Below are 23,868 nucleotides of genomic sequence, written 5' to 3' on the forward strand. Positions count from 1 at the left end.
GGGATGGTGACTTCCTCTTCGGCATCGGCTAGGGAGACATAGGCTACTATTTGAGTAGCCAAGCTCGATACTGAAAAGAAGGTAGAGGGCATATAATGAATCTGATCGGTACTAGGGCATATTCGGTACTAGGGCATATAATGAATCTGATCGGTACTAGGGCATATTCGGTACTAGGGCATATAATGAATCTGATCGGTACTATTGATCATCCTTCGCCCATGTATGGGATCAGGTCGAGTAGCATGGGAAAGACTTCATAATTCAATCCTCCCAGGCCCTCTTATCGGAAAGGAGACCATGGCCAATCGTACTTATCTCACGTCACCAATCGTACTTATCTCACGGCAAAAGAAGAAGGATGGAGATCAGAAAGCAAGTTCCGAGCCTCACTGAGACAGAAAGGACCTCAAATGCACGGTGATCATAAGATCCCTGACTCCTAGCTGGCCCTTAGAAGAGAGACTCCATTCTGATCCTTGTTCTTCACCCTTTGAGTTAATAACGAAAGACTGACCCAAGCACGCACACTATCTAGCTTGGCGTCATTGAATTCGCTCCTCGATTGAGGGCTATTCTGTAGAGGAGGAGAAGTAGAACCTATACTTAGTAGAATCTTATGGTAGAACAGATCCGGGAAGGTAGAACAGATCCGGCACCTGCAGCTGAGCTAAGAAGGTAGAACAGATCCGGCACCTGCAGCTGAGCTAAGAAAAAGGTCCGAGCCCGCCGCAGTCTATAAGAGTGCGCGTCAACGAGGAAGAGTGCGTCAACGAGGAAGAGTGCGTCAACGAGGAGCAGATTCAGATTAAGATAAAAGATAAAGAAAAGGGTAGTGCCGAAAGCCGCTAAGCTTCAATCGTCCCTCTAGAAAAAGGATATATCACTCTGCCCCTTGAATATCTCACTCTAAATAGGAGTTTGTTCACGTCCGTCTGAATTGAGTAAGCGAAATGGAACTTTCTCACTTGTCGTACTGGCTGACTTAAAAGTTTTGCTGGTCTTGTATTTCAATAGTAGATGATCTTACTATTTATAGTAGATGTGGCTAGAGTTCCTCACTCGAGTAGATGTGGCTATAGTTCCTCACTCGCGGTATCAAAGTCAGGAGCTAAGCTCAAGTCTTGTGTCGCCCGTCAGCTCTACCGAAAAGAATCATCCGACCCAAAGATTCGAAAAGAATCATCCGACCCTAAGATTGGATGCCACTGATTCTGCTTCTCCTATGGAATGGAACTCCCTCGTCTTCTTCAGAACTTAAAGTTGAGCGGCGTGCGAACCTACCTTTGGTGCGAACCTACCTTTGAATGAGAATCTTTCTTGAGCGGCGTGCGAACCTACCTTTGAATGAGAATCTTTCTGCCTGAGCCCAATTCACCCTTTTGGACATGGAAGCAGAGCAATGAATTACTTCTCTTCTTTGGTCGGCATGCCTTAGAGTCTTTATTCTTCCACAAGTAGGGGAGGGGTAGCCCCGTCTGCGGTCTGACTCTTTTCTTTCCCTTCTCCGAGCAGCCTATTCCTTAACTTCTCCGAGCAGCCTATTCCTTAAGAAGTGTGAGGTTCCATGGGCCTGTCCTCCTCTTGTCCTCCTCTGCCTGGCGCCTGTCCTCCTCTTCCGGGCATAAATAAATGAATCTTTTCCAGGCGAGCCTGAGAATTATGATTGACCTCAAGAACTAGATCTTCCTAGATAAGGAAAGAGGTTATTAAAGTGCCATATCAAAGGAAAGAGCTCGAACCAATGCGTGCCATATCAAAGGAAAGAGGTTATTAAAGTGCCATATCATATAAGAGCTCGAACCAATGCGGAGGGGACCTATTCTACTCCCTTCACTCTACTATACTATTGTAGAATGGTTAGTGCTTTCATCCGGGTTAGTGCTTCCATCCGCAAGTAGAATGGTTAGTGCTTTCATCCGGGTTAGTGCTTCCATTGTAAGCACAGGAGATATAGTGATTTATTCACCACTGCACTTTGAGATACGAGAGTCTTGCCCTAGCCGCACTAGTCAAGGTACACCACTTATCTTCGGCCTATCTTCTACTTGTCTGCCTATCGCCCACCCCAGGACCTGGCTTTGCTATCGCTCGGCTAACTCCCACCTGTCTTCTTCCAACCTAAGTATATATTATCAATTTCACTACGGTTGGAACCTCACCACCCTTCTCGGGCAGTTACTCTAAGCAGGGGTCCCCGCCTGCAATTCCCCATTCCCTCATTCACGCCTGCAATTCCCCTAGTCCCTCATTGATCAGTAATCCTGTGGATTACAGAGATAGATCCTACCATTCTTAAACACACTAGCTTGTGAAAATTACAAAGAAGGGGCATCTGGCCCTATTGAAGTTAGAATACCCAAGAGCCAATGTTCCACGAATATATTATGCGCCTCTTTCAAGTCCAAGTGCTCTTTAGCATTAGTCATGATGAAAATTTCATTATATAATATAAGTTCATCGACAAAATTTCCGGTCGGATCAGATATAATACGAATACTTAATGTAATTAGCGAATACTTAATGTAATTAGCCTATTGGATTTTTTGCTTAGTGATTAGTAGTACAAGAATCGGTAGACCACCGCAAGTAAATGCACATCTTCCGTAGTAGGCTTAGTCGTAAATAGAGGATTAGTCGTAAATAGCCCCAAAGGCTATTTACGACTAAGCCATACTATAATAAATTCCCGATATATTAGGGCCGACCGCCAAATATATGGTGGGGCCGCCTTACTATAATATAAATTCCCAAAGGAGATAAATAGCCCCGAGAAGATAAATAGCCCCTTTGGCGTAGACTAACTGTATATAATATAAGATAAGTACCTCTGCTACGCAGAGGCATATAAATAGCCAAAGGGGCTATTTACGACTAAGCCTTAAGTAGACTAATCCACCCTACCTGCATTCATAATATAAGTTCTAATCCGCCTGTATATAATATAAGTTCCTCTGCTACCCCTGTATATATATTGGGCAGATAAATAGCCAAAGGGGCTATTTACGAAAGGAGATAAATAGCCCCAAAGGCGTAAACTAATCCGCCTTACTATAATATAAGTACCTCTGCTATGCAGAGTAGAGAAATAGCCTTTGGGGCTATTTACGACTAAAGGAGAGAAATAGCCCCAAAGGCGTAGACTAACTGTATATAATATAAGATAAGTACCTCTGCTACGCAGAGGCATATAAATAGCCTTTGGGGCTATTTACGAAAGGAGATAAATAGCCCCTTTGGCCCTACATTCATAATAATTTAAGTTCTAATCCGCCTTACTATAATATAAAGGCCTCAGCTATGCTGAGTAGAAAAATAGCCAAAGGGGCTATTTACGACTAAAGGAGAGAAATTGCCCCAAGAAGATAAATAGCCCCTTTGGCGTAGACTAACTGTATATAATATAAGATAAGTACCTCTGCTACGCAGAGGCATATAAATAGCCAAAGGGGCTATTTACGACTAAGTAGACTAACTGTATATAATATAAGAGTTGTACCTCTGCTACGCCTCTTTGAGTCGAAAATAGACCCAAAGGCTATTTATCTTCTCTGCATAGCAGAGGTATTTCTATTTTAGTAAGATGGTTTATTCTACGCCTTTGGGGCTATTTATCTCCTTGAGGCATATAAATAGCCAAAGGGGCTATTTACGACTAAGCCTAAAATCAATATAAAGGAGATATTTACCTAAAATCAATATAAAGGAGATATTTACCTAAAATAAATATAAAGGAGATATTTCCCTAAAATCAATCTAAAGGAGATAAATAGCCCCTTTGGCCCTACATTCATAATATTAAGTTCTAATCCGCCTGTATATAATATAAGTTCCTCTGCTACGCAGAGCAGATAAATAGCCAAAGGGGCTATTTACGACTAAGCCATACTATAATATAAGTTCTAAAATTTATTATAGTATGGCGAACTTACTTAAGGAGGGCACGATATTGCTGAGGGTATCCTGATAGGCTCGACTGAAAGGAGAGGGCCCCATACTATAAATAAATTGAGTCTTTGATTTTTTTTATTTTGTTTTTTTTTGTTAGGGACGATTTTTTGTTATGTGGTAACGACGTGAGGGATCGACCTAAAGGGAGATGTTAGAGGATAACGACGCCATAATGAGATGAGGAAGATCGCCCGCTGCACCTTTCTTCTATTGGCTTCTCCCTTCCTGCAAACCTAGGTTGATACCGGTGGGAAGGATCCGTTGAGCTTAGTAGCTCAGGATCTCCGTGCTCATGCAGTAAGTTACTATGCTCTCTATTCCGGTCAGAGGCATGGTCATTCGAATGTTGATTCCGTTCTCCGGATCGCCCAATAGGAGACTGGGCTTTCGCAATCCGGAGCTAAAGAAGGCCTAAGCCCTATAGGCTGGCTTGAATAGCTAGGGAATAGGGCGATCAGTGAGACCTGTCCGAAGATTGATGAACGGCACATTCGGGTTTCTAGCTCGACCTCGCAAACAACCCCTAATGGGAAACCTTTCCTCACGTACGTATCGATAACCCTGGGTAAAGGGAGGAAGTCCTCATGTAGTGCGAGAGACCCGGTCGATCCCGATGCCATATGCGTCAGACACCCGATCACCTCGATCCCGATCCGCAACTGAGGGTCGAGTTCGAACCACACTCCCGATCACCAATGGAGGGTCGATAAGAGTCCATCTTCAATTGCCTTGATTGCGCCTATCACTCAGTTAATTCACTCAAAGAACCGATGGAGAACTACTGCAGCAATAGGAAGGGACTGGCAGACGCAAGGCCGGCTGCTGCTCTGGTTCGGGGCTAGGACTAGTCGGGGTCCCCTTCCTCGTCTTATATCAATTAGTTCGCGTGCCGAACGCGAACCGTACGCTGCTGTGAGCTCAGACTACGACTACAATATGCGAAGCCAGCTGCAAAGACCTCCTTTCTCTTCCCGGCATATTCAAGCGATTATTGAAGAGTCCCGCTTCCTTTGAGTTCTCACTCAAATCCTCTCTTTTTCACTTCTGGTGCAATAAGGTATAGCTATATGAAGAGATTAAACTATCAAAGCAACCCCTCTATCGCACATTCTCTGCTTTGACTGTCGGGAATGGAGAAAGAGGCGGCTATTTAATGAATCTCTTGCGAAGCCGGAAAGGTGTGCCCGGCCGGTGAACCCGAGGCGGTAGGATAGACTAATGCGATAGTGAAGACGGGCTATTCATAAGCTAGAGTCGTTCATGGTTTAATAAAGGAAGCTTTCTGTCAGGGACCATGGAGCACCTAGCGGTCGAGCACTCCTTCTCTCTCGTCCCTTTCTGAAGACGGCAGCTCATACCATCCAAGAAGAGCGGAGGATCAAAAGATGAAAGGTCGAAGAAGCGGCCGACAGTGAAAGTGAGGGCTGGGATTAAGGGAAGACGATAAGGCAACCATTGAACTCATACTTGAGAACAATAAGGAGAGTGGAGTGCGGGGCTAGCCGCCACTACCGGAACTCAGGGACAGCCAAGCGATGCCATACGGAATTCCAAGACTATGGAATGAGAACTCGAAGGGCTTCGGAAGAAAGAGCGTAAGAAGCGACCGCATATGAGCGCTTTCCCTCTCTTCTTTCTGTCCTTCCTTATACGCGAACAAGACTCTAAATAGAGGGACGTACGGGAGCTAATCGTGCAATCTTACCCCAAGTGATTTAGATTTTAATATTTGGCTAAAATGAGTTTAAGTTAAGTAATGTTGGTAATCTAACGTATGTGGTTTGAGTCCACAGGAAAGTCCAGGTTGGAAGACTTTGCAAAGGATGAAATCCCGGAGGTGAATTCTCTTGGCAAAGGATGAAGTCCCGGAGGCACGGTGCCTCTTGGCAAAGGGAGATATAGCACGGCGAAGTTGAGGGAAACGTCTCAAGCTAGTGCAAAGAAGAGCACGAGGCTTGTGGAAGGCGTTTAAAGGCTTGCGTCAAGGCCAAAGGATGAAAAAGGAGTTGAATGGGGAGTTTCAGCTAGAGCAGTCGACTGCTCCCGTCGACTGGCCCTGGGAGCAGTCGACTGCTGGTTGATTAGAAGCACACACTGAAGTCATAGAAAGATCAGTTGAGTGGAGCAGTCGACTGGAGCAATTGACTACTCATAGTGCAGTCGACTAATAGGTGACCATTGAGGCAACAACTGGCTGATTAAATGCGTATTAAAGAGCCGTTGAAGCCCATCAGTCGACTGACCTTTGGAACAGTTGACTGATGTACGAAAAAACATAAAAATAGCAAGCGACGCTGAAGAAATTAATTATCATCTTCATCATTTTTCTCTGGTATTTCTATGAGATTTAAAAGCACTACTCTTCATCCATTACTTCACTACTTAATCTTGTGAAAGGAAGAGATCAGATTGTGAGAGTTTTCTCCACCTTCGAAGCGTGTTTCGAAAAAGAGGGTTTTATAGTGAAAAGGTCGTCGGTGTGTGTATGGATCCTTGGATTAGTCACCTCGTAAGAGGTGGGTACCAAGTAAACAACCGGGTTAGCGATTGATCTCTGTTTTTCATATTTATCTTGCTTCTGTTAATATTTTTGCAGAGAAATTCGAAGAATCGCTATTCACCCCCCTTTAGCGAACGCACCGATCCCAACAGAATTGACTCCTAAACAGGCAAACGACATCCTGATCATAAACACTGCGGCGAGCTTTAAACCAAGGAATTGAGGGAGATAAGGAAGTCATAGGAATCGAGATTAACCTAAAAGCAAATCAAACAAGATCGGACAAATGGGGATAACCAAAACTCAACCTAGCCGGTACTTGTATGAAGGAGTGGCGCATATACTGGCAAGATCGTCCGGAGAAGACAGCACGGTCAGGAAGAAGATCGTTAGGTTAGAGGATTCGAGGCAAAAAACCCAATAGACAGTCAGAAATTGGCATGAGTAGCAATATACGGGGTGGTCGCAACCCATTTATATTAGGGCATCCGAAATCTTCTAACTGCTATGGAAATAGTCTAACATGCTCACCCTGTCATAGGAAATAGTAGGCATACTTATTCAGGGCAAACTTATCTTTAGAAAAGACTCGGCGCCATATCTTTGAGATAAACACAGAGATCAAGCCATAAAATCCCCCAGGGGCGCGAAGAAAAAGAAAAGAATAACCCAAGCCTGTACCGAGCTGTGCGCCCTTATGACAAAACTTGTCCCAGTGTAATAGAGCTCGGCAAGTGCGAGAGGTAGTAAAACCAGTTTATCTAAATCTCGATTCGTATAAAACTGGTTCTATCTCATAGAGAGCTCGGCAGGAGTACCAAGGGGTTTCAAGAGAGCCTAGGTGAAGTGTAAGGAGCTAGATCGAGCTTGAAACGAGCTCTATAGGCACCCAAATAAAACGTATCACATCCTTAGAAGGAGTAAGAAGAGGTAAACCCAGCTCAGAAAGAGCTCGGCAAAAACCAGGCAAAACCTATCGAGCCCTGGAAAAGGCTTAGTAGATGAAAAGCCGGACTCAACAGGAGCACAGCATGTGAACGTGGACGCATAACAAAAAGGCAGACAGGTCAACCCCACCTGGAAAGTATAAGTAAAGATCTAAATCGACAAGCATCCCTAGATCCGCGATCATTAATCACAACGTGTTAAGCCTCACACTCGCCGACCTCTCTTGCAATACTGCTTCCTTTATTAAATCCAGTTGTAACTGAAGCGACAACCTGTGTCAAGACGTCATGGTTTGCTAACCCAGCCAATACATAATACCCTATGTTGCTTAATACATCCCAAGTTGTTCGCATAACAAAATTAGATAACAATCTAAAGTAAGAGAGAAGGAAAAGAGGAGCAGATAATCAATGTCAATACTAAGTAAATATTACAGCAAAATATCAATCCACAGGGGAGATAGAAAGTTTCCCAATGAAGTTCGCTAGAATTATCATAACAAAGTTAAGGATAAAAAGGAGGGGTCAAAAACAGGGAACAGCTTAGCGGCCTTGCTTCTCTGATTCCGGCAATTCATCCCAGACTTTTTCAAGATCTAAAAAGCTCAGCTCTGTTCCTTTGGGTACTACACCTGATTGGATAAATTGCTTGCTAGCCCCTTTGAAACCATACATAAGTATTTTACTGGTTTTGACCCCTAATAACTTTTGAAATTCTGAAGTGCTCAAAAAGAGCTCTTTCTTCTCTAGCCATTGCTCCTCTCCTTATCTTTGGAAGTCAGCAACCTGCTTCTTGAGGACTTCCAGTTCAGAGAGGGCTTTTTCCTTATCAGTGGCCAATTGTTCTCGTTGCTTCCTCTCCTCAACCAATTGAAGCTCTAAGCTCTGGCCCCTGCCCTTGGCTTTATCTAGATCTCGGCGAAGCTCTCCTTGTTGCTGATGGGCGACTGAGAGTTCAGCCTCTAATTTGGCCTGAACCTCCTTGAGTAGCGCGACCCCTTGTAAGGCCTTGACCGTCTCCTCCGGAGAGGATTTAGTGACACCTGACTTTTCTCTAGATCCTGCTCCATTTGAACAAGTCGAGAGGTCCTGAGAGTAGCATCTATCGTCAGTCTGTCTATCTCCTGTTTCAGTCTAGCTACCTCTGCCTTAGCCGCTTCACCCTCAATCTTAAGTTTCTCCATATCAGCCTGGCTCTTTAATTGGCTCTGCAACTCTGATATTTGAATCTCCAAACCCTTATTGGTAGATTGCAGCAGAGGAATCCGACGATTGAGCTCTTGATACTGCTTCATGACCTAAGCGTTGTAAGGAAAGGTGTAAGCGTGTCAGGTATAAAATATGATAAGAAGTAAAGGAAGGATAGACATGCACCTTGGCAAGTGAACCATTCATATGTTCACAAAGGACCTCAGTGGTTAGACGAGGTAAAACCTCCAATTCGTAAAGACGAAAATCTTCCACTGATTGGTGACCTTGTACCTCAGGAGTAGGCTTGTTGCGAGGATCTTAGGAGGACGAGGGGCAGGACAAAGGGCCTCTGTGGCAACGGGAGGAGAGGCAGCAGAACAGGAAGAAGCTAAGGTAATAGTCGCTGACTTGCCCTTATCATGCCTATGTTTGGTCTTGGCCTCGGGGAGCACAGAGGCAATAGGAGAAACCTCTAATGACACTGACTCTGGAGTATCCACATAAACATCAGGGGCATCGCTGAGGGTGGGATCAGGCGTAGGAAGATCAGCTTTCCTCTTTTTAGCTCTCGTCTTCGACCTGATCTCACGAATCACAGATGGGGAACCAGTTGCAGGAGTAGGGGCAGAATTGAAAGCTGGCAAATTGGGCAACTCTATCACTGTGTTAGAGGTCTCCTCCTCACAAGGACCAATTGAAGCATAAATATGCATCACTTGATCTGAGGGAACTTCAGAAGGAACCTGACCTGAAGGAGCCTTAGGAAAAATAGGGTCTGAAAGAACTGCTGGAGGAACTTGATTTGAAGGAACCTCAAGAAGAACCTGATCTGAAGGGACTTCAGAGGGAACCGTCTCTGCCCCCGTAGCAGCTGCTGAAGACTCGGCTGCATCTTCAGACACCCACCAGCTGTCCGTAGTAGTCAAATCACATTTTAAGTTTTTCTTCACCGTGGCACTCAACATAATTTGGCCTGAAAGGAAAAAGGACGAATTAGTCAGTGCAAAAGTTGAATTAGTATAAACGAAGAAGCTTACTCAATGGCTCTTCTAAAGGAATGACATTGGGACTCAAGCCTGCTCGATACAGAAGAGCTTCATTAGCTACTAGGACATTCGCATTGAACTTCAGACCTGACATCACCTCAGCCGCATGCTGGAAAGATAGTCCTAATCGATAATGACCTAAAGAAGGTTGAGGGGCAGCTCGGGCTTCCAAAAGGTAGGCCAGGCATAGGGAGTAGGAGGTTTCACATAGAAAAACCTATGCTTCTAGCTCTTATGAGAAGTCAGGCATTTAGCCAAAAACTTAAGACCTGGCCTAGTAGAGAAATAAATCACTCCGACCTCACCCTTCTTAGGGAAGAAAAAGTAATGGAAAGTAGGACAATCAAAAGAGATTTGATAAATTTGGAAGAGGATAGAAGCACCACAGATGAGACGAAAGGAATTGGAGGCAAACTGAGATAGAGAACATTGAAAGTAAGTAGCTAAACTTTGTAGAAAATGAGGAATAGGAAATCGAAGACCTCCTTCTAACTGTCCTTGGAAAAAAGTGACATAACCCAGAGGAGGGTTGTGAGGACGCTGATCAACAGAGGGTAATTGGATTAAGTGATCAGAAGGAATGTAGAACTGGGCTCTCAATAAAATATCATCGTCGACTATAGATAAGGATGATCGTTGGCGCTCATACCAGAAGGAACCCATGGATTCAGATCAGGTCAAGGTTCGGAAAGGGGGCAGTAGACCTAAGTAAGTGGCGCAGGAGACGAGAGGAGCAATAGAAGAGTTCGATAGAGTTCGGTAGAAAAGAAAGAGCCAGAGAGCACAGCGAAAATAGAAACGGCGATCGCCATAGCAGACTAGGGTTTGCAGAGAACTAACGATGAAACAGGGAAGATGACAAAGACAAGTTGAAAGACTCTCCAAAGAAGTCAAAGAAAACAATGGCAACTTATAGGAACGCGAAGGTCACCGACGAAATACGAGCAGAGGCGATGGAGAACACGAAGGCGGAAAGACGGGGTTAGGGCTTAAGAAGACGAATTAGCAGGTAACGGGGAAGAAGAAGGAAAGCGCGTTTAAGTTTAAAAAGGTCATTCAATTGCCGCCGTTGAAAGTCCAATCAAAGGACAAGATCAACTGATAAATAAGACAGAGAAGTTAGTTAGGAGAATCTCAATAAACAAGTCTGAATTTTAGCGATTTAAGTCAAACTTAAGTTTAGTCAGTCAGACTTCACTTCTTTCGACTAAACTAAGTCGGGAGGCTTGTGATCCGGCGCGAATAAGTGGCGATGACGTGGACGGAGAGTAAGAAAGGAGATTATCCGGCGCGAATAGGTGGCGATGACGTGGATGAAGGGAGGTGGCGATGACATGGATGAAGGATAAAAGAGATATGGAAAAATTAGTAAAACCACTCAGAGGAGAAGGGGCCCACCTCTCTAGAAGCGGAGCATGTCCCTCAACATAATAAACCAAAGTCTTCTTAATTTTCATCTGATACGTCCTGACCTCTTATGGTGGTCCTAGCGAAATACCAGGGAACATACACAGATGCTCAGTAATAGCTTGTACAATAAGAGAAGGGGGGACCGGGTAAGATAGGTAAAATACCTATGCAAAAAGCCCCGACCTACTTCTCTCGCAGTTTCAATACTCTCGTCCCCAACAAACCGCCGACCTTATTAAGAGGTCGGCGTGTGCCTCGATACTTAGGATGAGCTCTTCGAAGCTTCGGTCTATAGCCTACAGTGCCTCATCATAATCCTAACAAGGTGCGAACATTATCAATCGACCTCATAATAAGGTCGACCCTCGATCCGGTACCTAAGCCGGCCTCTTATCAACCTCGGTATATATAACCTTATCCTTTGCAATTGTCTTATCATCAAACTAATTGCGTATACCGACCTCGTTATGAGGTCAGTGCGCGTCATAACACCTAAATTGAGCTCTTCTTAACCCCAGTCTATAACCCTCAACCTCCTAGATACTCGTGACAAGATAGGAGTACTATCTGCAGAATCCCTTATGAGGTCAGTAAATCGCCGTGACATTTAGGCCGAGCTCTTACCAATTCCGGTTTATATAACTCGACCTCTTACGATCACCTTAGCATCAAATTGACTTCATCACAAGGTCTGTCACGATACTCAGAATGAGGGTATCCAGATCCTGCCCTTTTACCACAAAGCTCAGCAAGGTATAGACAGCGTATGCTGACCTCATGAATTGGTCCTTACTTCATGAACCAACCTCATGACCTGGTCCCGGTATCACATACCGACCTCATGAATTGGTCCCGACCTCATGAACCGACCTGGAGATTTAACCCTAGTATCGCACTATAAGCTCAGCCATCCGTTTCAGACAGCTCAATGGTCATAGGAGAGCTCAACTCGACACAGGGATTTATAAACAAATATTCGCCAAGAGGTCGGCAAGTCACATCGCACAGCTATAATGTATGAAAAGAGCTCGGATGCAAACATAGTTCAACTCTTAAATCCAGGTAAGCTCATACCTGCACACACCAACCACTTATACAAATTAGCTATTATCGACCTCAGATAGCTGGACAGATGTCAACAGGTCATCACATTGACCTTTTCATCGCATTTAGTAACTTATCCACAATGATTAGGATAGAGACCAAGTACCCCTACTGGGTCCCAGACAATCCTAGCCGTCAAAGAAAGATAACTGACGTTGCTAAGCCGTTAGATGCTTGGATTTTGTCAGAGATCGGTCCGCTGATCTCGCCTCAACAACCAATTGCAGACAAGGAGATCCGAGGATACCGCTCTCGCTATCTCTATATAAACCTTGCAGGTATGACAATAAACCATCTTGAATTCTCTCTACACATTTCCACTTTTCTTTTCTGACTTGAGCATCAGAGTGGCTACACCGAAAATCCCCAGTGCCTCGCTAATCCGTGCATTCAATGTTTGTTTCTTCAAGCCCTTCTTGTCGACGTGGAATTGCAGGTTGACGCGGTATTATATTGTCTGATGACGTGACTATCATCGGCATCGAGCATCGAGCCAGAACACACTAATTTTATTATACTTAAACAAATACACTTGTAACTTAAAAGAAAATAAACTAATATCTTATAAACTAATTTAGAAAGTTAAGGGGGTTTATTTTGAAAAACTTTAAAAAAAAATTAGAGTCGTGGGCAACAAACATCTCAGGCACGGTCGTATATTTGGAAAATCGGCCATGAAGAGAATACGACTTAAGCAACGAATTCATTGTTAGGGTTACGAAGAGCTATAAATGACGGGACTAGCGGTCCTCTGGCAACCACATCGCCGCTGCTTTACCTTTTCCTCTTCCTCTACTCTATTTTGGGATCAGATTCCGTCTCTCCATCCGAACGATTTTCTTCCTCTTCCTCTCGATCTTTCTCAAACCATCATGGAAGTCGAGGTTCTGAAGGAATTTCCCCTTTCCCGCATAGCAGATGGCCGTCCCCGGAAGCGTGCTAGGTTAGGGTGGGACGTCGACCCGGAAACGGCCGCCAAGGTACTTTTCTGTTCTCCTTTTTTCGTGTTCCCTTTTCTTGATTTGCCCGTTTCCTTCTCCGTTCTTGTACGTTTATAGTGTTTTCATATAGTTTTTGTCGTATGTTGTGCTAGATCTAGATGCTATTATTATTTTTTGGGTTATTTGTGCTATTTCAATGGATTTATTTTGTTACATACCGTAACCTTGTAGATCGTAACGATTATCTCTCGTTTTCCCCCTTCTTTATTCTGTTTTGTAAGATAACAAAGGTAAAAAAAAAAACAGATCCTTTATCTGAAACCGATCTCCTTTGGTTTCCCTGCTTTCTTTGTGATTTCATGAGTGTTCTGTACAAGGTAGTTGCTTTCATATCATCTGTTATTTCTTGTACTATTGAACATCTTTTTCTTTCCCTAATACTGGATTAAACTAAGAAGATAATACAAGATCCCTTTTCCCATTTAGTTTAGGAAGTTAATATGCCTTTCTAACAAATATATATATTCTGTTTATATTCTTTCCTCAAATTAGATTTTTGTTTCCTTTTCTCTTCTGTAGCAGCACAACTTTTTGCACATGTATTCTTGAGCAAGGTATTATATGCAATATGCTTGATGACTTGCTTCCTGCCTTGCTTTGATGGTTATTTTGAATAGTGAATTTAGGTTATTTGTAGGCTAACTATCTTTGGTACAGTTTCTTGGTATTTCTTCAGAAAGGAGAAGAAAGAAAGTAGTTTGAAGGTAATATTGTTTTTGGATGACAGAAAAATTAAATCATGGTTGTCTGTAGGCTCAAATAGGTATATTATGTGGGCAAGAAGTTAACATGAAGAACATGGTATCTTCCGGGGCTACTTTGAATGATACTTGTTCTTCCCAATATGCAAAGGATTTGGGTCGACAACCTTCCCCCCCTTGCAGAGGAGATGATAAAGATGGGCATTACAAATTTGAACTTGGAGAAAACTTAACATGTCGCTGTAATTTCACTTGACCATTTGTGTGTACATTTTAAATTTTATGCTGGTTTTCCTCTTTAATACTTTTCCCTTTATTTTCTGAATTTTCTGATTTTTAGATCACTAAGATATTTTTTATTAGCTGAGTTCTCTTATTTTTGAGCTCTAAGATATTAATCTAATATATGGTCTTTTAATTTGTTTTCCCATGATAAAAGTTTGTTTTGTAAAAGCATGCTACGCGCCCTCAGATTTTGTCACATCATAATGTATTTTATTATATATAATTTACTTTTTTGGCAAAGTGCTTGTTCTATATTCTGAAGCATTATATGTTATTGATTATCATCTTTTTTTCCTTATACTTTTAAAACTGCTGTTTGCTATACTCTTCGCTCTATCTTTATTTTCCTCTAGTATAAAATGTCCTATTATATTTGTCTCAAGGAAAGACTTTTTGGTGCGCAATTTTGATGATAAAATTTTATCTACCAACTAGTATCCTTATTGCTTATGTGCCGTGACACAGTCTTTTTTCTTTTGTGGGTATTGTGCTTTTGTATACTTGCACTGCTATAGTTTCTCTACTTGATTTTAATTTTATTTTTTTTAAAATTTGCAGATAAGATCCACAGCAAAATGGGTGAAGGTAAGTCCATAAACAAATTGTGAATGTTGGACAGATCTATCCTATTCCATGAATTTTTTCCTCTCTTAATTCTCAAGATTCATTATCACGCTTTTACCTTATTATTCATTTCTTTTACTTTGAAACTAGGAACCTTCGGTCAGGTTCTGGAATGTTGGGATAGAGAAAGAAATGAAATGGTAGCCATAAAAATTGTTCGTAGTCTCAGGAAGTATAGACAAGCAGCTATGATAGAAATTGATATGCTACAGCAGCTTGGAAAGTATGATACTAATGGAAGTCGGTAAGTGATGTGCATCATTTTCTTTGCCTACTTTAACTGTAGTTGTTATTTTGTTAGGCATAAAATAATACATATACGAGTTGATGCGTTCTTGCAGTTGTGTGCAAATACGGAACTGGTTTGACTATCGTAACCATATCTGTATTGTAAGTATATATGCTGTGATAATTTCCCTACCTTCCCAATTTCATTGGGATTTGAAATTATCTTTGAATTAAAATGATTCTAACAGGTGTTTGAGAAGCTTGGTCCAAGCTTATATGATTTTCTACGCAAAAACAGTTATCGCTCATTTCCAATTGATCTAGTTCGCGAGTTTGCAAGACAACTATTGGAATGTGTAGCATGTGTGTAGACAATACTTTCACAACTTTTATATTACTGCATTCATAGGCTTATTTTTGTGAACATCATAGTAGGCTACTTCTAACAGTAATTTAGGGGCATCAGGGGCTCTGCCCTTGTATATACTGTATTCACTTCTTTCTACTGTGTGCAGTTATGCATGACATGCACCTCATTCACACTGATTTAAAGCCTGAGAATGTTCTTCTTGTTTCGCCAGAGTACATCAAAGTACCCAATTTCAAAGTACTATTTTATATCTGTCTTGTATAGTTTAGTCTTGATTAAAGAATCTTTGAGCCTTATCATGTGTATTTCTAGTTTGAGGTTTATCTTTATTTTTATGAAGTATAACCATCATCCTAAAATTTCACCACTAATTGTTAACATTTGCTTAGGCCTCAATCAGATCTTCAGATGAAGGATCTTTCTTCAAGAGATTACCAAAATCAAGTGCTATCAAGGTTATTGATTTTGGAAGCACAACTTTTGACCGCTTAGATAATAGCTATGTGGTCTCAACTAGACACTATCGAGCACCAGAAGTTATCTTGGGTCAGTTCTGTTTATAATTCAAGAATATTGTGTTCCTGGTATGATGGCTCACAAAATTGATGATCACATTAGGGCTTGGTTGGAGCTATCCTTGTGATATTTGGAGCATTGGTTGTATCCTTATTGAACTTTGCTCGGTAAGTTTTTATATCACTAGCTTAACTATTTTCTTATAGTTGGTTGTTTTCTTTATCTGGTATCTGGACACATTGCTGCAGGGTGAGACACTGTTTCAGACTCATGAAAACTTGGAACACTTGGCCATGATGGAGAGAGTTTTTGGACCTATACCAACTAACATGCTAAGGCTGGCTAAGTATGTGTATTTATAATTCATTTGGCACTTTTACCCTATTTAGATTAATTTTCATCCAAATAGATGTGTTAGTGTTTACATTTCATTAAATTTTATAGTCGAGATGCTGAGAAGTATGTAAGAAGGGGCCATTTGAACTGGCCTGAAGGTGCAACTTCAAGAGAAAGTATGAAGGCAGTGTTGAAAGTTCCAAAGCTTCAGGTATTTACTGGTTAAAATCAAAAAGTTCGTAGTCATACTTTTAAAGATGTAATTGCTATAGCTTTCCAATGACAAATCATTTTGGATAAGTTGATAGTTGGGGAGAAAGTATGCCACATTTATTTACATAGCTTTCAGGGGGCTGTGTAAATTATTTCTTATGTTATTCATATTGTCTTGTCGACAGAATCTGGTCAAACAGCACACTGATCATTCTGCTGGGGATTTTATTGATCTGCTGCAAGGGCTTCTGAGATATGACCCTGTAGATAGATTGGGAGCTCGTGAGGCTCTCGAACACTCTTTTTTCAAAAATTGAAATGGAAGGTCCAGTAGCATTGCTTCTGCGGACTCCTCGTTCGCGAAGCTCTATGATGGATACATCTTACTAACCATAGTCTGGCGTGTACTTGAGAATGGTCGTTAGTGTATTTTGTAATATGGTTTCCTGATATGTAAATTTTTTGCATGCGTCTATCTTAATTGATCTTACGGTTTCCTAATGGTTTGTGTCATGCCCAGGGGTGTTATTCCTGTACATCAGAAGGTATTCCTCGGTGATAATATAATAAAATAAATGAGGGATAAAGAATCATCTAAATAGATCATTATATATATATATATATATATATATTATAATTTTCATAGATAATAAAATTATATAGATAATTGACATATGAAAAAAAAATGTATATATAATAAAATAAAAATAAAATAAATTAAGAATTAGTATGTCGAGATCTTTGAGTAATTCTAAAGAAAATTAAATATAGTATTAAAAGTGTATTTGTGTTTGTAAAATTGAAAGTTTAATTAATGGTTAAATGGGTAATAAAAAAAAAGTTAGAAATAAAGCAGATCATAATTTTTTATTATAATTTTAAATTTTAAATTTATTTTATATACATATATATATATATATGTATCATTATCGGAAATTATTATATAATATTTTTATATTAAAATTTAATATCTCAATTTAATTATTATTTATTATTATCAATTAAGATAACTTTTTAATTTTTAATATTTAATCAAGAGATATATAGATTATCAATAATATAATTTCAACATGAGTAAATATCATAATCACGTGAGTATCAATATGCATGCCTGTATCAATGGTATAAATCAACTAAAAAATGAACTAACTTGAATCAATATCATTAGAGTATAATAATGTCACACATATAGACTAAAAGTCTTTCTTTCAGAGTATATCGTCGCATACGTTATCTAACGTACGGGCTAAAAGTCTTCACCGGTGGAAGACATGATAAACATTGACCGCGAACGACAATGAGGAGGAAAGAAAACGCGCTACCAACAACATGTGGGCGGTCAGGTGCTCTTACGCCACAGGACCGCGATTAAGGAAGTAGAACTAGTAGCGAACTGATACAGGGAGAGAGATCGACGCGAGAAGGAGTCACGCCACTACTACTCAAATGTATCGGTCCAGTACTCTAGTATAAAGCTATGGTATAAAACTAGACACATAGTTATCACTTTTTAATTATTTTCTATTTTCATAGTTATCTTTATTATTTCACTTTTCTTTTCTTTTTATCATTTATCGTAATTGTTAGATTCTTAATTAGTAACTTCTCGATTAGTCTGAACGACTAACTCGAGTCAACTTTTAATATAAATTTTATTCATTCATTAAGGTATCATCATAAAATTTGCAAGTAAAAGACAAGTATCAACAAGATGCAATATCAATAATATAGAATATAAAAGATCAAACAATTTAAAGACAGGTATCAACAGAAGAATGAATCAGAACATCCATTATTTTAATTCTCAGATGAATCCATGTGTGAACAAAAAATAATATCAATTATTTACCCTCCAATGATTTAATTATTTTAACTATATTTCACTATTTTAAATATCATTTTAATCTTTTTTTAAAAAATAATTATATAAGTATACATAATCCATTTAATATATTTGTTCATGCATAAAAAAATATGAGTCAAAGATAGAATGTATCCACGTTTTATGTATACCAAAAGCTTCAAGTGTCAGCAGATCACGTGCTCCACTTGAACCAGTATTTATAAATATAATATAACAATAACTCAAATACTCAAATAATCAAAGTGTTACCAATAAGAATAATGACATAAAAAATCTAAACATTATCTACAACTCAAAGTTGAATAATCATTTTTGATCTCGCTTCCTCGTACTATCTAATATTCCTACATGAGTCCTCCATTCCAATCTAAATAACCATCCTAATTACAAATCGGTTAACAAGTATACCTTCTATGGATGATATACCTTCTACGGATGATTGTGATTGCTGGAAAAGAGGATAGCAATGTGCCCTAGGAGAGGGCAGCAACTAGGGTTTTTTTTCTCTCTCTTTGATGGCAACTTCAACAAGCTCCGACGATGACCTCAACCAACTATGACGAACATTGCAACGACATCAGACAAGTGCATGCGAGCATAAAGGGTTTCCTGCTTTTGTTGTTGGGAGAGGACAGTAGCTAGGGTTGTTTTTCCCCCTTTATGCTGATGGCTTCTACTAGCTTTGGCGAGCTCCGAGAACTTCGACGGTTGCTGCCAAGAAGCAGAGACAGCAAGGGAGAAGAAAGGCGGCTGTTGGCTTGAAAAAAAAAAAAACAAAACACTGCTCTTTCTCTTTGATGGAGAAGAGGAAGGAGGAGAGGGAGTGTGTTGCTGTTGCTGGAGGAAAGGGAGGGGAAAAAGAAGACTCTTGTGCTTGTGATGAAGAAGGGGAGAGTTGCAGGTTTTTTTTTTTTCCTTTCTGCCGTTGGAGAAGAGAAGAAGGAGGAGAGATTCTGCTGTTGGAGAAGAGAAGAAATGGAGGAGGAGGAAAAGAGAAATAGAGAGGAGGGATGGTGGAGGCATGACTACGGTATGTGGCGGCTGTGGTAGTGGGGTTTTGTTTTGTTTTTTTTTTTCAATACTTAACATCCTCCCCCGCTAAAAGAAATTTGATTCTCAAATTAAAGTAATTAAAGAAAATTCGATACCTGAGGAGAATAGATGAGGATATTTGATGCGCATATCATCCTTCCGCTCCCAAGTTGCTTCCTGATCGGAATGATGACTCCATCCAACTTTCATGAGGTGGATGCATTTGTTTTGCAACTGATGTTCCTTGCGATCCAGAATACGAACAAGAAATTCTTCGTATGTCACATCAGGCTGTAGTGGAATCGTAAGATCCTCTAGGACATGTGTCGGATCCGAGACATACTTTTGCAACATAGAGACATGGAAGACATTATGCACTTCTGCTAAAGATGGAGGTAATGCAAGTCGGTATGCAACGACATCAATCCGCTCCAGGATCTGAAAAGGTCTGATGAATCTAGGAGCCAACTTCCCTTTCAATCCAAATCTCTTAACTCCTTTTATGGGTGAAACACGAAGAAATATATATGATCACCCCCTGCGAATTCTAACATTCTTCATCTTTGATCTGCATAACTCTTTTGTCAACTCTGAGCAGTCAGCAGTCTCTGTCTAATAATTTGTACTAGCTCAACATCTTGCTGAATGCTCTGCAGTTCCAAGAGTTGACGTTCACCAACCTCATCTCATAAAATAGGGGATCTACATGTTTTACCATAGAGTGCCTCAAACGGTGCCATTTGAATAGCAGAGTGGTAACTGTTATTATAAGCAAAATCTACCAAATGTAGATGATCCCCCCAATTACTACCAATCTAAGACACAAGTACGCAAAAGATCCTCTAGAGTCTGGATAGTACGTTCTGACTGTCCATCAGTCTGAGGATGAAGTGCTAAAGCGTAGTTCAGTACCCAACGCCTTCTGGAAACTCTGCCAGAATCTCAAAGTAAAGTGTGGATCTTAATCCGAAATAATACTAAGAGGAATACCATGGAGTTTAGTAATCTCTTGACAATATAGATCTGTTAAATAATCAAGAGATTTTGTCCTACGAATCGGAAAGAAATGTGCTGATTTGGTTAATCAATCAATGATCATCCAATTGAATCATATTTCTTCTGGGTCCTTGGTAGTCCCGTGACAAAATCTACAGTGACATGCTCCCACTTCCATTCTGACACTATGATCTTCTGAAGTAACCTGATTGGTCTTTGATGTTCAATCTTAATTTGTTGGCAAACTAGACACCAAGCTACAAAATCTGTAATATCTCTTTTCATACCTTTCCACCAATATGACCACTGATGAGCGTAAGGCATAGCAATAATGCAACTTCCCAAAGATCGTGCTCCTCTGCTGCTATATAAACCCCCATAAGTATGAAGGAATGACCCTCTTGAATTCTTTACACATACATACTACTTCTTCTTCATTCTTGCTCTTTGCTGACTTGAGCGTCGGAGTGGCCCCGCCGGGAATCCCCGGCGCCTTGCTAATCCTTTCGTTCAGTTCCCTTCTTCCTCAGGTTGTTCTTGTCGGCGGGATCCAACGAAGGTTGAGGTAGCATATTATTGACTGGTGGCTTGACCGTCGACGGCATCCAACTGAAACATTTCTGGCATCATATGTGGGAAAGTCTGAGCTAGACGCCACGATGGTTAACACCAGACGCACCACCGACAAGTGTGACCCTGTTGAAGAAAGGAACCAGGAGGACACCGTCACAATGACGCGGAATGACCTTCATCAAATTCGTTCAACAAGCCATGGAAGCGGCTTTACGGAATGCTCCGCCTCCGCCACCCCCGATACCCGTAACTGATGCTCCGATGGGAGGTCAAAGGCCCTCACCTGTGGATGAAACTTTGCCGCCTGTCGGCTCTACTAACCGAGACATGGGACCTACGGAAGGTGACTTACGTGGATCCCGAGCCGAAGAAGGCCTCCGGGACGTGCATAAAGGAAAAGCTCCTTTAAACTACTCGGTCGACATGCCCGAGACCCCCTTTGCCCGTGCACTCCTGGAGCAAGAGTTGCCTCATCATTTTCGATCACCTAAAGTGGGAGAGTATGGACGGATCGACCGACCCAGAAGACCACTTGTGCCGCTTCGAAAATGCCTCCCTGCTGCACCAATACATGGATGGGATCAAATGTCGAGTCTTCCTCAACACCCTTTTCGGGTCGGCACAACACTGGTTCAACCGACTACCGACCTCTTCCATTCACTCATTCAAGGATTTTAAGGAGGTCTTCCTGCATCAGTTCGCTAGTAGCAAAAAGTATCAGAAGACCCCCCTTAATTTATTTATAATGAAGCAAAAAGCCAGAGAAACCTTGCGGGAATATCTTCATTGTTTCAACCAAGTTGTGTGGGAGGTGCCTTCAACCCCTTCTGATGTACTCACGAGCGCCTTCACTCAAGGATTGCTCGATGGTGATTTCTTTCGTTCCCTGGTGAAGAAGCCACCCCCAGCTACCATAGACTATTAGAAAGAGCTGTCAAGTACATACACTTGGAAGAAACTCAATTGGCTCGGCGAAATGACTCTGGGTCGGCTCCACCTTCAGACAAAAGACCTATTTCGCCCCCTCCGCAGAGGGAAGTCCCGACCCGACCACTCCATAATGTCCCAGCGCGCTGAGACGAGCGGGTCATGCAGGCTGTCGACAGCATCCCCATCTTGGCTGGGCAAAGGAATATAGCTAGAGTCGGGCAACAAACTCGTTTCTGTGTGTATCATCAGTCAACTACACACAGCACACAAGATTGTCGACAATTGGCTCAAGAAATCAACCGGGTCATCAGAGATTGCCAGCAGGGTGGTAGGAATCCACCACTGATGGGTTGACGCATGACGGAAGGCTATGGGCGAGAGGAGATCAAGGGCGCCGAGAAGTGCCAAGGGGACAGACCTGAGGCCTCGGCATAGGACCGGAAAGAGGGCAGATCCCTCCAGGCAGGGATTAGTTTCCGGCACAAGATGACCAGTGACAGGAACATATACCAAGGCCAGAACCACCTCTTGAGGCTCGCCGAGATCACCGAGAGAATCAAGATAACATTGCTCATCGGGGGGAGATCAGTATGATAGCCGGTGACCCTATGGATGGAGATTCCAACCGAGCTCGGAAAGCTCATGGGCATCGGTTGGAGACATACAGCATTGACACCAATAGAAGTCAGGAGCCGAGCCCTTCCATTCACTTCGAGACCTCAGGATTTGGAAGGAGTCACCACTCCACATGATGACGCTTTCGTCATCCGAGCCACCATCGCTAATTATGATGTGGCTCGGATATTTGTTGATACTGGTAGCTCGGTCAACGTCTTGTACAAAGACGCCTTCGATCGCATGCAAATTGATCAAGAGGAGTTACAGCCCATGGCTACTTCACTATTCAGATTCTCGGGGCATGAGGTCCAACCCTTGGGACAAATTCAACTCCCTTTGTCTCTGGGAGAAGAACCCCTATGGAGGACCCACAAGCATCCTCTTCACAATGGTGGGCGCTCTGTCCGCTTACAATGTCATTTGGGGAGGCCAGCCCTCAGCTCTTTTGGCGCGGTGGTATCTACCTTCCACCAAAAATTGAAATTCCCTGATTTATGATCAGGTCGGGTCTGTCAGCAGGGACCAAAGTATGACCCGCAAATACTACATAGACATGGTCCAAATCGACCTTTGAGCGGTGCGAAGGAAGCAGAGTGCCGAGGTTAACTCGGTGCAAGACACATCTCTCCCGCGACCCAACCAGGAAAAGGTATTGGCGCAAATAGTACTCGGGCAACCAGACCAGAGTTACTCATATAGCGGTCGACCTACTCACCAGAGCTAAAGGAGTAGTTAACTGCCTGTCTAACATGGAACCATGATATCTTTCGCCTGGTCACCATCGGAGATCATCGGTGTAGCCCCAACAGTAATGGAACATAAACTCAATCTTGTCCCCGGGGCCCGACCTGTCCGACAGAAGAGGCGACATTTCTCACCCGACCAAGACAAGATAATCAAGGAAGAAATCAACAAGTTGTTAAAGGCCAGACAAATAAGAGAAGTACAATTCCTCGACCTGGCTGGCCAATGTGGTATTGGTGCCTAAACCTGGGGGTAAGTGGCGAGTCTACGTTGATTTCCGGGATCTTAATAAAGCATGCCTGAAAGATTGCTATCCTCTCCCTCGGATAGATCAACTTGTCGACTCCACTTCCGGTATGAGCACATTTGCGTATCAAGTACCATCTCATTTCAAGATTCATGATGGATGCGTATCAAGGCTATCATCAGATCCCGTTAGCTCGAGAAGACCAAGATAAGGTCAGTTTCGTCACTATTGATAGGACTTTTTGCTACACAGTCATATCCTTCGGATTGAAAAATGTCGAAGCCACCTATCAACGGCTCATGGATCGGGTCTTCAAGCAACAGCTTGAGGCGTAATGTGGAGGTGTATATGGACGCCATTCTCATCAAATCTGTCCGAGCCGAGCAACTCACAGCTGACATAGAAGAAACGTTCAGCACTCTCCAACAATACGGTCTCAAG

General features: G+C 42.0%; 2 protein-coding genes across 2 annotated transcripts; both read left to right on the plus strand.

The window, feature by feature from the left end:
- Positions 1–12,927: 12,927 nt before the first annotated feature.
- LOC141812517 (serine/threonine-protein kinase AFC2-like) lies at positions 12,928–16,924 on the plus strand. Its single transcript, XM_074700509.1, has 12 exons — positions 12,928–13,129; positions 13,904–14,093; positions 14,695–14,721; positions 14,851–15,004; positions 15,102–15,150; positions 15,237–15,351; positions 15,504–15,595; positions 15,748–15,904; positions 15,977–16,041; positions 16,123–16,220; positions 16,319–16,421; positions 16,609–16,924. Exons 1-12 carry the CDS (start codon positions 13,022–13,024, stop codon positions 16,738–16,740), a joined length of 1,290 nt encoding a protein of 429 aa, XP_074556610.1. The 5' UTR covers positions 12,928–13,021; the 3' UTR covers positions 16,741–16,924.
- A 5,506-nt stretch (positions 16,925–22,430) lies between these two features.
- LOC141812464 (uncharacterized) lies at positions 22,431–22,934 on the plus strand. Its single transcript, XM_074700456.1, has one exon. It carries the CDS (start codon positions 22,431–22,433, stop codon positions 22,932–22,934), a length of 504 nt encoding a protein of 167 aa, XP_074556557.1.
- Positions 22,935–23,868: the final 934 nt, after the last annotated feature.

This window comes from Curcuma longa, chromosome 19, assembly GCF_044706935.1.
Source record: "Curcuma longa cultivar G26 ecotype Majalengka, Jawa Barat chromosome 19, ITB_CL_G26_1.1, whole genome shotgun sequence".
Taxonomy (NCBI): domain Eukaryota; kingdom Viridiplantae; phylum Streptophyta; class Magnoliopsida; order Zingiberales; family Zingiberaceae; genus Curcuma; species Curcuma longa.